The sequence below is a fragment of the Gymnoscopelus microlampas genome, assembly GCF_963454915.1.
Source record: "Gymnoscopelus microlampas genome assembly, chromosome: 5".
NCBI classification, from domain to species: domain Eukaryota; kingdom Metazoa; phylum Chordata; class Actinopteri; order Myctophiformes; family Myctophidae; genus Gymnoscopelus; species Gymnoscopelus microlampas.
In genome coordinates, this window is record NC_139942.1 from 14385619 (window position 1) to 14400773 (window position 15155).

Consider the following 15155-nt stretch of genomic DNA (forward strand, 5'->3'; position numbering starts at 1 on the left):
TCCTCTCAGAGTTACAGACCTGTAAGGGTAAGGGTCCACCCCCTCAAGAAATCCAGAGGGTCCCTGCCTGCACCCCACTTTAAGAACCACTGCCATAGAGCTTTTAAAATCCTTATTAAAGACAACATTTTTCTCCCTGGCCTTCAATTGAAGTTGAGCTTTGTACTGTTTTTGTAACCCCTTGTTTTTTGCATTTCATTTGTGTATTTTGTTTCCTCTCGTTTGTTGAATAAAGTTTGAGTAGAGTTATGAGCACACACACACACACACACACACACACACACACACACACACACACACACACACACACACACACACACACACACACACACACACACACACACACACACACACACAATCCCAATTAAAGAGGTGTGCACCCACACAAGAAACATATTATGTTTCCTAACCCTAACCCTTTCCCTCCATTTGTTTTTCTCTCACTATCTCCATCCCCCCTCTATCAGCACCCTCTCATCCTCTCATCATTCTCTCTTCTCTTCCTATCACCCTTTCATTTTATCTTTCTCTTCCCCTGACATTCAGAGCAACAGAGCTCGTCCGTCCGTCTGTCCGTCCGTCCGTCCAGTATATGCTGTTCACAGAGCTCACAGCATTAATTCCAGTTCTGTTCTTAAACAACAGATATCCCTACGCCTATACAGCTAGATACAGTATGTATCTATGTGTTTACCGTGGGCCTACTAAGGATTAGCCTACAACAATTTTGAGTTGGTTAAGAAAGTTCCAAAGAATCCATGTTTTCTTCTTTTTATTAACAAGTGAAACAAGTCAAAGGCAGTAGGTAATAAAATTCAGAATTGAACCTTCAAGCGTTCGCTCCACCCAAGGAGACCGATTTCCCTTTGCTCATTGGCTGGCTTCATCAGGAAGGAGCTGGTGCCTGATGCGAACAGACAGATGGCATCCTGGGAAATGTAGTGCCTTCTCAGAGAGCACAGCCTGTAATGGACAGAAGGCAGGGATGAATACAGGGTGGTGGAAAGTGCAGTTCTCAAACAACTTTGAGGCACGTTCACTTTGCTTGAGTATTTCCATTTTTCGATACTTGATACTTCCTACTCCATTACATCTTAGAGGCAAATATTGTACTTATTACTCCACGACAATTATTCGAAAACTCTAGTTACTAGTTGCTTTGTAGATTTAGATTATTATTAAAAAAAAATACATTAACCACTTCAGCATAATATACTTTGACCATTTGAGAATAGCCAACCTACAAGCTCACAACGCGGCGACGTGTTATGAGCTTGTAGGTTGTCTATTTTCAAAGGATTTTTATACATTGTAAGTACTTTTAGGTAAATTTGGAATACCGGACTTGTATTTCTACATTGTGGTATTGCTACTTTTACTTAATGTGAGTCCATCGCTGATGGCCGCAGGGCGGTGGCAGGGTGAAAGCTGATTGAAGTTCCATTTCCCTTGGTGTGGTTGCCTGGGCTCTGCTCCGCTGTGCTATACACACTGCAACCTATTTCACACCCCGCTGCCATGAACACTCACTGTGACAGCCAAGGAGAGGGCAGCTTAGTGTGTGTGTGTGTGTGTGTGTGTGTGTGTGTGTGTGTGTGTGTGTGTGTGTGTGTGTGTGTGTGTGTGTGTGTGTGTGTGTGTGTGTGTGTGTGTGTGTGTGTGTGTGTGTGTGTGTGTGTGTGTGTGTGTGTGTGTGTGTGTGTGTAATCCTATTCTTTGAGACACATCCGAGTTTTTGCCGGGTCAAACAAGGGAATCACGTGACGTTGATCCCCTTCCCCTATTGGCTCATACTAGGACATGACGTATGTGTAGGCAGAGGAATAGGCCATGGATGAAACTCCTCACACCCTCTCCGGTGTTGTGCCCTCCGCTCCAGTTGTTGCCATGACAGCCCTCGTGCCCTCATCTCCTGCTCTCTGTGGTTCTACTCCAGGTGGCTCTAGGTCTTCCTCTCTTCTTCCGGCCTTGCATGGGTTCCATGTCAGAGCATGTTCTGTGAATGTGATCCATCCAACTGTTCTGTCTTCGAAGTGTCTGACTAATCCAGTTCCATTTTCCCCTCCTGATATGGGGTTCTATTGTTTCCTGTTTTATAGCTTTTTTTTGTAGACTAAAACGATGACAACAATGTTTTGTCGACTACCTTTTTTCACTGACGACAACTAAATAAAAACTAAATAAAAACCAAGCTATTATGACTGATACTATCACTAAATATATTGATAATTTTGTCAATAATTGTATTGACACTTTCGTCGACAACTAAATACTAGACTAAAATGTTAGGGAGGTCTAGTGGAGAAGATATCCAGTAGAACTAAGACAATACATTTTTCGGCATCTATAAAACGGGTTTAACGACGCCATCACGGCCCGCCAAAATACATTTTAGTTGACTAAATCAACTTTAGATTTTGTTGACTAAAACCGTATGATATTTAGTCAACTAAAATGTTGGCTATTCAAAAATAGCACATATACTTTATGTGAGCTTGTACGAGCTTGTACATCTGCTATTTTTGAATATTTTTTAAATCATTTAGAATTTTCTTTAACACAATTCTTCTCTTCTGGGGGTCCCTGGCACAAAACATTTTCAGATGGTCCGTGGCCAACTACATAATCATTTTGGGGGTCCTTGGCACAAAAGTCTGAGAACTACTGATTGAAGTCATTTGTAGAAGCGGCCTCAGGTCTTAATCTGCATCTCTGAGGATTTCACGTGTATATTGAGGTCTCAGTGTTAACCTCTGAGTGTACAAATGATGGACCCTTCTGAGTCCATTTGGTCCCATTTGTACTCAGACCCATGAGGGTCTATTTGGACCCCTGGTTGTCCCCGGACCCGGCATTGAGAACAAGTGTGTGTGTGTGTGTGTGTGTGTGTGTGTGTGTGTGTGTGTGTGTGTGTGTGTGTGTGTGTGTGTGTGTGTGTGTGTGTGTGTGTGTGTGTGTGTGTGTGTGTGTGTGTGTGTGTGTGTGTGTGTGTGTGTGTGTCTGCAATAGCCGATCTACAAGCTCACAACGTGTCACATCGCGACACGTTGTGAGCTTGTAGATCGGCTATTTTCTTCTGAAACATTAAGGACTCTTTTAGATCCATGGAGGAAGGGTGAGAACTTTGGAACAACACTTCCAACTGTGTTGTCGTTTTGACTACAAACTAAACAACCAGTACCCGCCAGATGTAATAATTGATGTGAAAATGTGATAATTATTGTATTTGTGTACGACAATACATTACCTGATTAGCACACAAATTTGGAAATGGAACACTATAAAATTTAAGCTAATGAATGGGTTCTCTTTCCTTATTTGGATGAAATTGGCAACCCACCTGTGAAAAGCTATTTTCTGTCCACTAAAATGCTGAAGACACAACCCCATGTTGTTACTGAACAAACACTATAGCAATGATCACTATCTATATATAGCCTACCCTCTATAGAGCTTTAACCACAAAATATCACTTACAGCACCTTTAAGTACCTTCATTTATTGAGGAGGCCTATAGACTGTGCATATTAAAAACTATAAACTGTATCAACTAAATATATTTTGTATTCATCTTTATCTTTTTTATTTGAAATGGTCAAAATGAAATCCCATCGCTGTCCAAGTTCAACACTATAACACTATTTAAACGACAGAAACATCCTGTTGCACGGTGTGTGAACAAAGAGGATGTCGGTACAAAGGTGTGGTTGTCATGCGATCTATAATTGATCAGTATACGATCCGAACATCTGTATTGACAAGCTGTTCTTTCCTGTCTGCAGGCTGCCTGTTTGAGAACGACTTGTGTATGCCGTACGAGATCTGCGTCAATGGTAAGAACGCACGCACGCACGCACGCACGCACGCACGCACGCACGCACGCACGCACGCACGCACGCACGCACGCACGCACGCACGCACGCACGCACGCACGCACGCACACACACACACACACACACACACACACACACACACACACACACCCCTCTGTGGGTGTCATGTTATGAAGCCATGCTGTGAGCTAATCTAGAATTAAAACGGTTGATATCTCTCTCTGTCTGTCTCTCTGTCTCTCTGTCTCTCTGTCTTTTTCTCTCTCTCTCTCTCTCTCTCTCTCTCTCTCCCTCTCTCTCCCTCTCTCCCCCCCCCCCCCCTCTAGAAGAATAAAGACGTTTATTTTTAGCCCTACTCTCTCTAAACCAAAAGCCCCCCCCCCCCCCTCTGTCTGTCAATCGCTCAATACGGATCGGTTTACTGGCGAGCTCTCATCTGTGCACGTTAACGTTCCGCGTTATCGCCGCTTCCCAGCATCTGAGATGTCAGAGCCGACAGGCACAGAACGTGTAATCCAATGTAATGATGGAAAGTAAGTAACTAAGTACATCCTGCTGTACTATTTCCATTTACCGATACTTTATACTTGTATTCCACTCCATCCTTATTTGACAGCTTTAGTTACAAGTTACTTTGCAGATTTAGGTTACTAGAGGATCCCTCACACCTATGTCGCACCGCCGGTCCACGTTTTGTTGTCTGACATCAGTGCATGTTGATCTCCATCATGTGCATTTGACGGTTGACGGGGGTCCCCCGCCCGACCCACCCAACCATTAGAACATATTAATATAGGATGAATACAAAACTCTATTTTATTCTTCGGATATTAGAAAATAGACGTTGTGCATTGTGAGCTTGCAGAACGACTGTTTTTGAAAAAAGTTTGACATATTTTGAAAACAATTATAGTAGGTTTTGCTTTGGTATTTCGATGCCAATTCCTTTAGACTTCTATTCAAGTAAAAGTTTGATACATGCCTTTTACTTGTAACAGAGCATTTCTATATTGTGGTACTGGTTAAGCGTGTGAGTGGTTCAATAGAGGACACAGCGGGGGACGCCGATAGGAAAGCGGGAAAAGCGTGACATCATAACTGTTGCGTTCGCTGCTATAGCCGTGTGTTCCTCCGAACCCGCTTCCTGTGTGTTTAGTTTCAGCTTGAATTAAATTTGCGTGAGTCATTTCCTGTTCATGCCACGCCCTTTTTGAAATGCCCTCTTGATCTAATTCTGATTGGAGACAAGACGTCAACAACAGAACAGAGAGACAGAGTGACTGTGTGTGTGTGTGTGTGTGTGTGTGTGTGTGTGTGTGTGTGTGTGTGTGTGTGTGTGTGTGTGTGTGTGTGTGTGTGTGTGTGCGTGTGCGTGTGTGTGCAGCGGCGCAAATCTGTGTTGAGGCTAGAGGGGGTCGCCCGCAGCTCGCCGGTGGTGAAATCGCTTGCACAAAATGTTTAGTTTGTTTTTATTTTTTGTTTTAGCTCTAATCTAGCTAATTTGACACTGTGTTATGTTAATTCTTCATTATTAATTACTTACGATGCATAAGTCGGTTCAGGTTCTATTAAATAAGCATTTTTAATCTTTTTAAGATTTATTTTTATTATTCTAAAATGGACTTGGGGGTGGGGGGGGGGGGGGGGGTCCAATCTGAAGCTAGGGGGAGACAAATCCTCCCCCCCCCCCCCCCCCCAGGATGTGTGTGTCATCCTGGGGTGTGGACATGGTCCCATGAGTGGTCTGTCTATTATTTCAGGTGGAGCTCAGAAGAGCTCTCTGTCTGTGTTTTATGCAGGTCTGGGGTGTGTTTCGACCTTGTTTTTTCTGACTGCTGGTCTCTCTCTGCCTGTGTTTTAAGCTGGTCTGGGGTCTGTGTCGACAACAATTTTTTGACTGCTTGGCCACGCTGGGCAATTGAATGTCCAAAACGGAGGTACCAGAATGTGTCGGAAGTACCGCCCAAGGAAATGACGTAGACGCTTTACAAATCTGTTTACATTCTCCGTGAATGAAACGAGTGTTGTGATTGGTCGAAAAAGATTGTCTCCGGGGGAAATGCGTATACGACGGAAGTCCCGCCCCTATAGACGGGTTTCCGAGCGACGTCATCACAGAGCAGAATGCGCAATCTGCGCATGCCTGGGGGTGGAAGGCGCGTTCGAAAATACAGCCCTGAGCGGCAGTGAGCGCACTGGCCAATACAAACTAATAGGCGAGTGTGCTCCGGTGCTCCGGTGCGTAATTTCCAAACGCACCCATAGGCTTCCCCCCGCAGCTGCGCGGTCATATTCCTCTCAATGTTTACTAACAGGAAACCTGTCTATAGACACTCTCTGCTTTAGGTCGTGACCAGGCTTTTCTCGTCGCATATGTGTAAAGGCTGGGAACGAGGCTACTGCTTGGCTCTCTTTGCCTGTGCTTTGGCTGGTCTGACCTTGTTTTTCTGACTGCTTGGCTCTCTCTCTCTGTGTTTTAACCCATTTAGACCTGAGGCCGATTCTAGAAACGCCTTCTAAATTCTGAGCTAGGTTTTCTGAAATAAATATGATTAAAAAAAAAAAAAATGTTGCTATAGCCTATAGCAACAGCTAATGTTACGGTGTTCCCGTATTGAAAGGTATATCAATGTATAGGTGTATCAACCTTGTGTCTCTGCCTGCTGGTCTCTCTGTCTGTGTTTTGGCTGGTCTGGGGTGCGTATCGACCTCTTGGTATTTTGATACAGATTGTTTGTCAATGATGTGAGACACATACTTTAATCACCACCGAAAGCCAAAGGGTTTTACCGTGCTGTTATACGGTGCATGGGGAATCCAAGGGAACGGATTGATCAGCAGGCAGTGCTTTTAATAGGCTATGATCTGTCAGATCCTGCTTTTGATCTTCTACGGAGCCTGTTAGGTGTGCAGGATGAGTTTCCATGGCAAGGTACCTTGCCATGGAAGCTTTTTCATGTCAAGGACCCCCAAATGAATATGTAGGCTATTAGGCCGAGGACCCCTATATGAAAATATTTTGTGCCAGGGAACCCCAGAAGAGAACATTTTGTGTTAAAACATTAAATTGTTACTTTAAAAAAAAAAAAAATCAAGATTCATCCGAAATCTTTCAAAAATAGCAGATCTACAAGCACACAACTTGATGCATCGTGATGCATTGTGAGCTTGTGACTGGTTCCTCACCCAGTTTGCGTCTGTAGGACATAATCAGATCCCGCAGGTTATTATCCATCTTTGGACTGGAGATGCATCCTTGCATGTCATATCTCTGAACCTGTCCTGTTCCTTTTAAACTGATAGAGCATTCTACTCATCACATGGCTCTTTGAATATTGAATAGGGCTTAAGTTACATTAAATTAAATATAGTTCACCTCATGCCTATTTTATATTTACTTGTTTTATTAAAAGTTAAATGTTCTGGAATAGAAACACATTTAGCCTTAATTCCACTGTACTGAAAAGCTTTAAGCTCACCTACAGAGATGGAGGTGAGTTTAATGGTGGATGGATGGCGCCTTACTTACTCACTTACTTACTACTCGCTCAGTCACTCACTCACTCAGTCACTCACTCAGTCACTCACTGTGTTGAAGGGATAGTTCACCCCCCCCCCCCAAAAAAAAAAAAAAAAAAAAAAAAAAAAAATATATATATATATATATATATATATATATATATATATATATATATATATATATATATCAATTAGTCACCCCATGGAGAATTGAATTCATTGATATCTTTTAGTTTTTGTTGCATCCCTAAGCCAATAATTTGATGACCAGCGGAGACTCTTTGTGTCTCCTACCGGAACCGCTGCCGGTCATCAAATCATTGGCTTAGGAATGCAAAACAAAACAATATCCATGAATGCAAGTCTCCATGGGGTGACTAATCACCCCATAAAAAAAGTCATTTTGGGATGAACTATCCCTTTAATGGCAAAGTTTGTCCACCACTGACACTTAATCACTCTAACATCTGCTTCTACGCCCTCTGCTGGTCACTGCTGAGCCTTTAACATCAAGTCAACTTGATTGTCACATCTAAGGATTACATGTCAAGTGTAAAAAAGAAAGAAAGTAGGTGACATTTTGTTGAACAAGCTCCCATCATTTGCAGTTTTCAGGAAAGGAGAAAAGAATAGAGATAGAAAGAAAACAAGGAAAACCGGTTAAGATATGTCAAATAGTCCTAATATGAGTAAATCTACAGTACATAAAGTGCATCGTTAGAAGAAAAGGCAATGGTATGAGACACTTAAAATAGCAGCAGAAATATGTACTGTAAATGTAAATATATCTAACCACCTATTTTATTTTTGCCACTTTTGAGTGACATAATGAAGTATAAAATAGGGCATTAATGTATGAGAAAACATAAAAAGAAGAAACGTGAACATACTAAGTTTCTGCCCGACAACTTTTTTTTATTGGATTTGTAGTCAGTGGACTAAACATGCAGAAACACTATGGTCCTTTTTTAAGGCTGACTTAGTTGATTAATTTCCAAGACCTTGAGTAAGTGAAAGTACATTTGTGTTCAAACACACAGTACAGGACCAACAGTTTGGTACTTGACTTATTTGTTTAACCCAGATGTAGCTAGGCTTGGCTTTGCCATCTGATAATCTATCAGTCAGTCACACACATACTGTGCACTTTGTAGAGTTGGGGAGCAGTCAGGTCATATCAAATTAGAAACATGCAGTACTGCCCTTTTGCCATATTATAATGTCAATGGAAGATTACATTATATTTTTATATTCATTCTTAAAGAAATTGCATTTTGTAAAACAATTATTATATATTTATTTATAATGATTGATTACCCAACCTTCACTTTCATGTGATGTCTTTCAGGTATTCCTTTTTGTAGCAACATTGTTCAAATTCCAAATTGAGTTAATCACTTACAGCTGCACTGTAACTTTCCTCTACTACACCGAATTTAAACATTAGACATTTTTATCATTGAGCTAATAGACTGCTTGCTCAGGGGATAAATTGAATCTTGAGCATCAGGTAAAACTTTGTGTCAGATCCTGTGTCTAGGTGAGACATGACCTTTGATACGATCTAAATGTCTCAATAAAAGAGCAGGGAGACAAAATACAAACACCCCAATTGTATAAGTAACATGACACAGTAAATACACAGTTTGGTGCATACTGTAGTTGTGTACTGTTTTCATGAACACTCTTACAGTATTTCCATGTAACTTTTTACACATATCATATTTCACAATGTATTCTGAAAGGTTAACCAAAGCAATATTGTGTGGCTTAAGAACCAGGTGCTCTTTTCAAACCAAGATGAACACACACACACACACAGCCTACTGAACTACCCCTGATTAGCTGCAACGGACACAAACACAGAGCGATGAAAATCACCATGGCAACAGGCGAGGCAAGAAGGGCAGGCTAAATTGTTCCATTATGCAGCTGGGCCGTGTTGCTTTGATGTTACATTGTTACTGTCTCTGAGATGTTTGTACCTTAATCCTGAGTCCCCCATGGTTCTATACTAGGTCCGCTCCTTTTTCCCTCTACACAAAATAGTCTATCAACAACTGCACAAGCGCAAGCTTGTAGATTGGCTGTTTTTTAAGGCCACTAGGCGGCCTTCATATCTGTTTAAAGTGGTCTCCATATATGTGGGCATGATACTCTATGTGACGTCCAGCCGTGGGTGAGACGTCACCCACCATGTATATCGTCTCTTTCAGTTGGAAACCTTGTATTTTCCAAAACCGTTACTTTTAACTTTCACTTAAAGATATTTCCTAAATAGCCAAAAATAGCAGATGTACAAGCTCACAGCGTGTCGCATCATGGCACGTTGTGAGCTTGTGGAATGGCTATTTTTGCTACTTTTGTGTGACACTGTAGTATGACATTGTGCTTTCATTTACAAAAAAAAAACATGGAACGTTGACATATGGAGACACAAGTTTTCTGCACGACAGCAACAACGTAGACAGTGGTCTTCCTATGGACAGACATGTTACATTTGTTTCGCCCACACACAGTCCAGTCACTGTATTCATTGACAGAAATATTCACCTTGTTGAAATATGAGTCTGTAGTTTTCCTCTCCTTGAATTTATTTATCTGGCAGCGAGCACAACATTCTACTGCACCTGATTGGTGCGGTGGAAAATAGCAGATCTACAAGCTCACAACACGTGACATTGCGACAACTTGTGACATCTTGTGAGCTTGAAGATCTGCTGTTTTCCAAAAGAAAAGTTTTGAAAATGTCGGAAATCATTTTTTTAGGATTTTGCGGGAAATCTTCTACATTGCAATACCACAATGCATTGATATTAAAAAAATTGAATGTACTTTGTATTAGTACTTTTCAATACTTAACCATGTTTAAAAGTGCTTTTGCATACTAACCCTTTACAACTTAGTGTAAGTACACATTTTACTGAGCAACTTTCACTTGTAGTTGAGTAATATTTGACTAGGAGTACACAGTATATACTTTGTGAGTTTGTGTTGAGTACTTTGTCCACAACTGATCCTCTTTAAGCAAGTCCGGGTACTTAGTAGTTTGTTTTACTCTTCAAATTAAAAGTGAGAAAAACAAGAAAGCGGGCCAAATTTTCATGTTTTAGTTTTGACAGAGAAACGGATTATACGTTAGTACCCGGACCTATAGCGAAGTCAGAGAACAAGATGACACCAGGCAATATCGCATGACACGCTCTGGAGTTGACTAAATACACAGGTGAGAGTGAATCACTACTGACAAACACATACAAGTCAAACCTAAGATACTGTCAATTACTGTGTAACAGTGTCCAAACTTGTCCACTTTAAACAGTTGAAACAGTACAGAACGTAAGAGCAGGTTAAAGTACTGTCATGAAAGAATTATACAAACACATACACATACAATCATACACACATTTATTAAACTAATAGTATTCATCATGTTTGTTGCATTTGTTACATTTAATTGAATATCATGATTTGATTTCAAAAGCTGTGTAATTTAATTTGTACCATTTATTCTGTAAAATGTTAATTGTGAAAAAGGTAAAGGATTATTAGTGAGTGTCAATTCACAACGTATTGATCACTTCATGACAACCAGAAACAAGATAGTTCCAAAAACCTCAGAAAGCCTTGATTCCTCCGTCAAATATGTATATTGTATGGATATAAGAGGAGACTATAAAAGTGAAACAGATAATACAATTTACTCTCAATAGACAAAGAAAATATACATGATTTGAATGAATGAGGATCCACAGCAAAAATATTGTTCTGGAAGTTGAGAATGCTGAACTTGATTAAAAAGAAGATTCATTGAATTATAGATACATTATTCTGGTTTTGTGAGATTCAAACACAGCGTGTGATCTACTGGAGGTCATGCAACTCTGCAGTACCAGAAAACAGCATAAATCCAGGATGGAGCGGCTGAGTGAATGTGGTCTGGACTCTGTGGAGGAGAGTCATGGTGTCAGAGACACTGTAGAAGGACAGAGTACCTGCACTGTGATCCAGGTACACTCCTACCCTGGACGACACGGGACCTGGGCATTTAGTTTCAATGTTTCTGTGATTGAAACAACCTTTTTTCACAAGACTAACAACTAAAGACCAAGATTTATCATTGTATCCAAATCCACTTTCATGATTTCCCCCTCTCCTGCTGATATCTTTATACGAGACTGCTATACCAACACTGTTTCCACTCCACTCTACCTCCCAGTAACAGCGTCCAGTCAGACCCTCTCACCTCAGAACCTGGGGCCAATTAGTGAATCTCTCTGGATGATGATATAAGTGATTTGAGTGTTGTTTGTTCACTGTTACTTTTCTGTTTCCCTTAGACAGAGACAGGTGTGCATGTGCTGTGTTTGGATCCAGTGTGATTGGAGTTGGACATGAATAGTGTAAGAACTCAGCTATAGTCCTGTATTCTGGTAGTTTTGAAAATAATACATCCACTCTCTTCACTGTCCCTGAGACATGTGTCCCTTCCTCTTTAAGGATGTCTTCTAGTTTGTCCCTCATCTTTGACACAGCCACAGTCACATCTTCAAAGTATCTCAGAGGACGGACATTGCTGCTGACTGGGGGTGTTGATTCACTTGAGAGAGAGGTGGAACTGTTTATAAAATGGATGTGATCCTCTGTGTGTGAGAGCTGCTCCAGCTCAGCGTGTCTGCTCCTCAGTTCAGAAACCTCCTGTTCCAAAACCTTCCTCAGTTCTTCAACACGACTCACTTCATGTTTCTGCTGGTCTGTGATCAGCTCCTTCACCTCAGATCGTCTACTCTCAATGGAAGAGATGAGCTCAATAAAGATGGCGTCACTGTCCTCCTTTGCTCTATCAGCACAGTGATTGATGGACTTCACCTCCTGGTGAAGCACCTTCATGTCTTTCTCTTTCTCCTGGATTCTCTGCTGGATGTTCTGTTGACTCATGTCAAACTTTTTCTGTCTCTCAGTCCTTTCTGCTGCAGCTGAGATGGTATCATGACCTTTGTGTTCTTCCATGGAACACAGATAACAGATACACTGCTGATCAGTACGACAGAAAACCTTCTTCACCTTGTCATGAAGAGAGCAGATGTTCTCCTGAAGCTTGCTGGAGGCTTTGACGAGCTTGTGTTTCTTAAAGGCAGGAGATTGATAGTGAGGCTGGAGGTGAGTGTCACAGTAAGAGACCAGACACTGAAGACACGTCTTCACAGCTTTCAGTTTTCTACAAGTGCAGAAATCACAGGCCACATCTCCAGGTCCAGCATAACCGCTATCAGGGGGAATATCTTGGAGTCCTGTCTTCTTCAGTACATCCATCATGTCAGCCAGCAAGGTGTTTTTCTTCAGAGCAGGTCTTGGGTTGAACATCTGTCTGCACTGTGGACAGCTGAATCTCCCTCTTTGATCATCCTGATTCCAGAATTTGTCAATACACCTACTGCAGTAGTTGTGTCCACAGGGAACACTCACTGGATCCTTCAGTAGATCCAGACAGATAGAACAGCATAACTGTTCCTGGTCCAGTTGAACTCCTTGCTGTGCTATTTTACAGCTGACTGTCTGAGAGACTGACAAACAGACAGAGTGCAGTGTGGTTTAGTTTATACAGAAATCGACATGGGAGTGTCTTCCTGCCTCTCTCTCTCTCTCTCTCTCTCTCTCTCTCTCTCTCTCTCTCTCTCTCTCTCTCTCTGTGTTTTAACCCTAGGAGGAGTGTTTTTAAAGAGATACTCTTTATTTCACTATGATTCATTGGTAGGAAATATATTCACCTTGTTGAAATATGAGTCAGTTTAATTTAGTGTCATTGTCTCAGAAATCGCATGACATGGGAGGTTCTAACTGGTTGTGTGGGTGTTTAAAGAGGTAGTATTTGTTTTGCACACACACATGCATGCGAGAGGGAGGGAGGGTGGACAATATTGCTAAAGGACAATAACACTCAAATGAATTTATAGGTGAACGTAACATGTTCCATCATTCAAACAAATGATGCTTTTATTTGTATAATTTAAAAAATAAAAACATTGAACCTTAAACCTTTATCCACACATCTGCAGTCTGTTGGAGACTGATGATAAACACACTTAACTCATTCACTGCCAGAATTATTTCTGGCGCGTTTGAACACTGCCATATTTTTCATTGAAAAAACAAAAGTACTCAGGAGCCGAGATACAGAATTTTTAAGTTTTAAGTTAACAAGGAAGTGGATGGGAGTCTATATCTTCGAAAAATCATATCTCCTTGGTCTTTGGGTCAAAAAAAAAAAAAAAAATCAAAAAAAAAAAATTAATAAAAAAAAAATATTTTTTTATTTTTTTATTTTTAAAAAAGTCGTTTTAGTCGTTCTAGGCAGGCATGGCTTATGGACAGAAGTCGTTTTAGTCGTTCTAGGCAGGGAATGAGTTAACATGAGAGAGAAAGATTAGATAAAATCCATAACATCATAAACAATGTCTTCCATAAGCCATTGAGGATTTGTTTAATTCAGTCAGACAGACACTCGACAAGATGAAACCATATATTACAGTGATATTGCATTGTATATGAGGCTCTGCTTCCATGATGCTCCAGAACAATCTGCACAAGCATGACACACACTCTGCTATCACAAACTACTCAAAGCAGAGCCAAACTAGAAAGTTGCAGTGTTGCCACAATTTGCGAGAGAGAAACAAGCAACCCTGCAGATCTACGAAAACGAGACCAAAAGAAGTGAGAGGCCACATCACTCTCACACACGCACGCACGCACGCACGCACGCACGCACGCACGCACGCACGCACGCACGCACGCACACACACACACACACACACACACACACACACGCACAAGACCTTGTATCTCCATATTCCAGCTCGTTTTCTTCTTTTTTATCATACATTATAATGCCCTGCTTTATGTAGTGTTGCACAAAAGTTGTGAAAATAGCTGATTGGCTATTTTCACTATTCACTATTCTGGATGAGATCATCAGCTAAATGACACAATTATAAATCTTTGCCATTATATGTAATAATTATAATACACATTTTCCACTTACTGTAAATATTTAAATATATTGTTGTGCTTGCTCTTCAGAAGACTCCCTTGTTATTTTCCATGGGGTTTGTTGAATTTGTGATGAAAAAATGTTCAAGTGAAAACATGTGCGACTCATATAAAAGTTGTATGAGTCAATACTTATATACAAATACAAATGTGGATATGTGAGTCAATAACACTGTTTCAGATAAATACAATACTGTTATAAATACAGCTGTATGAGTCAATACTGTTACAAGTTGTTAAGTGATATGTTTGGGTTAAAACAAAACAGCTTTCGTAAAAACTATTCTGATCACTTCCAATTTCACCAGTTTATCCTGTATCCTGTATGAGTTCTCTCCCAACCTGAATAATGTTCTGTTTCTCAAAGGAGCTGGAGAGACATGGAGACCCTGTTAATGAATCTGCACTCTATAGCGATGATTATTATCAGAATATAGAGCCATTTAACACTCATAAAACAACTTACTGAACCAACTTTATATAAATACAGTGCATGATGAGTCAATACGGTTTCCTACAGAAACAGCTGTATGAGGCATAGCATTGACATGTGTCTTCATGTTCCTGTGTGCAGATGGCATGTTTGGGAGGTGTCACTCTGTCCCAGTGAAGGACACGTTCACCTACGATGTGTCCCCTGCTGTGGTCCAACACTTCAGAGTCCTACTGGAGAAGCTGTCCAGCAGAGGTACGTGCGCACACTCCAATCCACCTCCCACACAAACCTTTCACCGCACACACACACACACACAC

At 41.0% G+C, this 15155-nt stretch overlaps 1 protein-coding gene and 1 pseudogene across 2 annotated transcripts in view; one reads left to right on the top strand and one right to left on the bottom strand.

The window, feature by feature from the left end:
* Positions 1-15155, top strand: part of LOC311044933 (receptor-type tyrosine-protein phosphatase N2-like) — a gene marked incomplete at both ends in the record, with an annotated part of 238223 nt that overhangs the window by 13817 nt on the left and 209251 nt on the right. The window contains 2 exons of the mRNA XM_084056743.1: positions 3783-3833; positions 14977-15090. Of these exons, the coding sequence (XP_083912869.1) occupies positions 3783-3833; positions 14977-15090 (165 nt within the window). The remainder of the gene's footprint in view (positions 1-3782; positions 3834-14976; positions 15091-15155) is intronic.
* LOC311045938 (tripartite motif-containing protein 16-like) lies at positions 11217-12731 on the bottom strand (annotated as a pseudogene). Its single transcript has one exon. The product of its transcript is annotated as a tripartite motif-containing protein 16-like (transcript).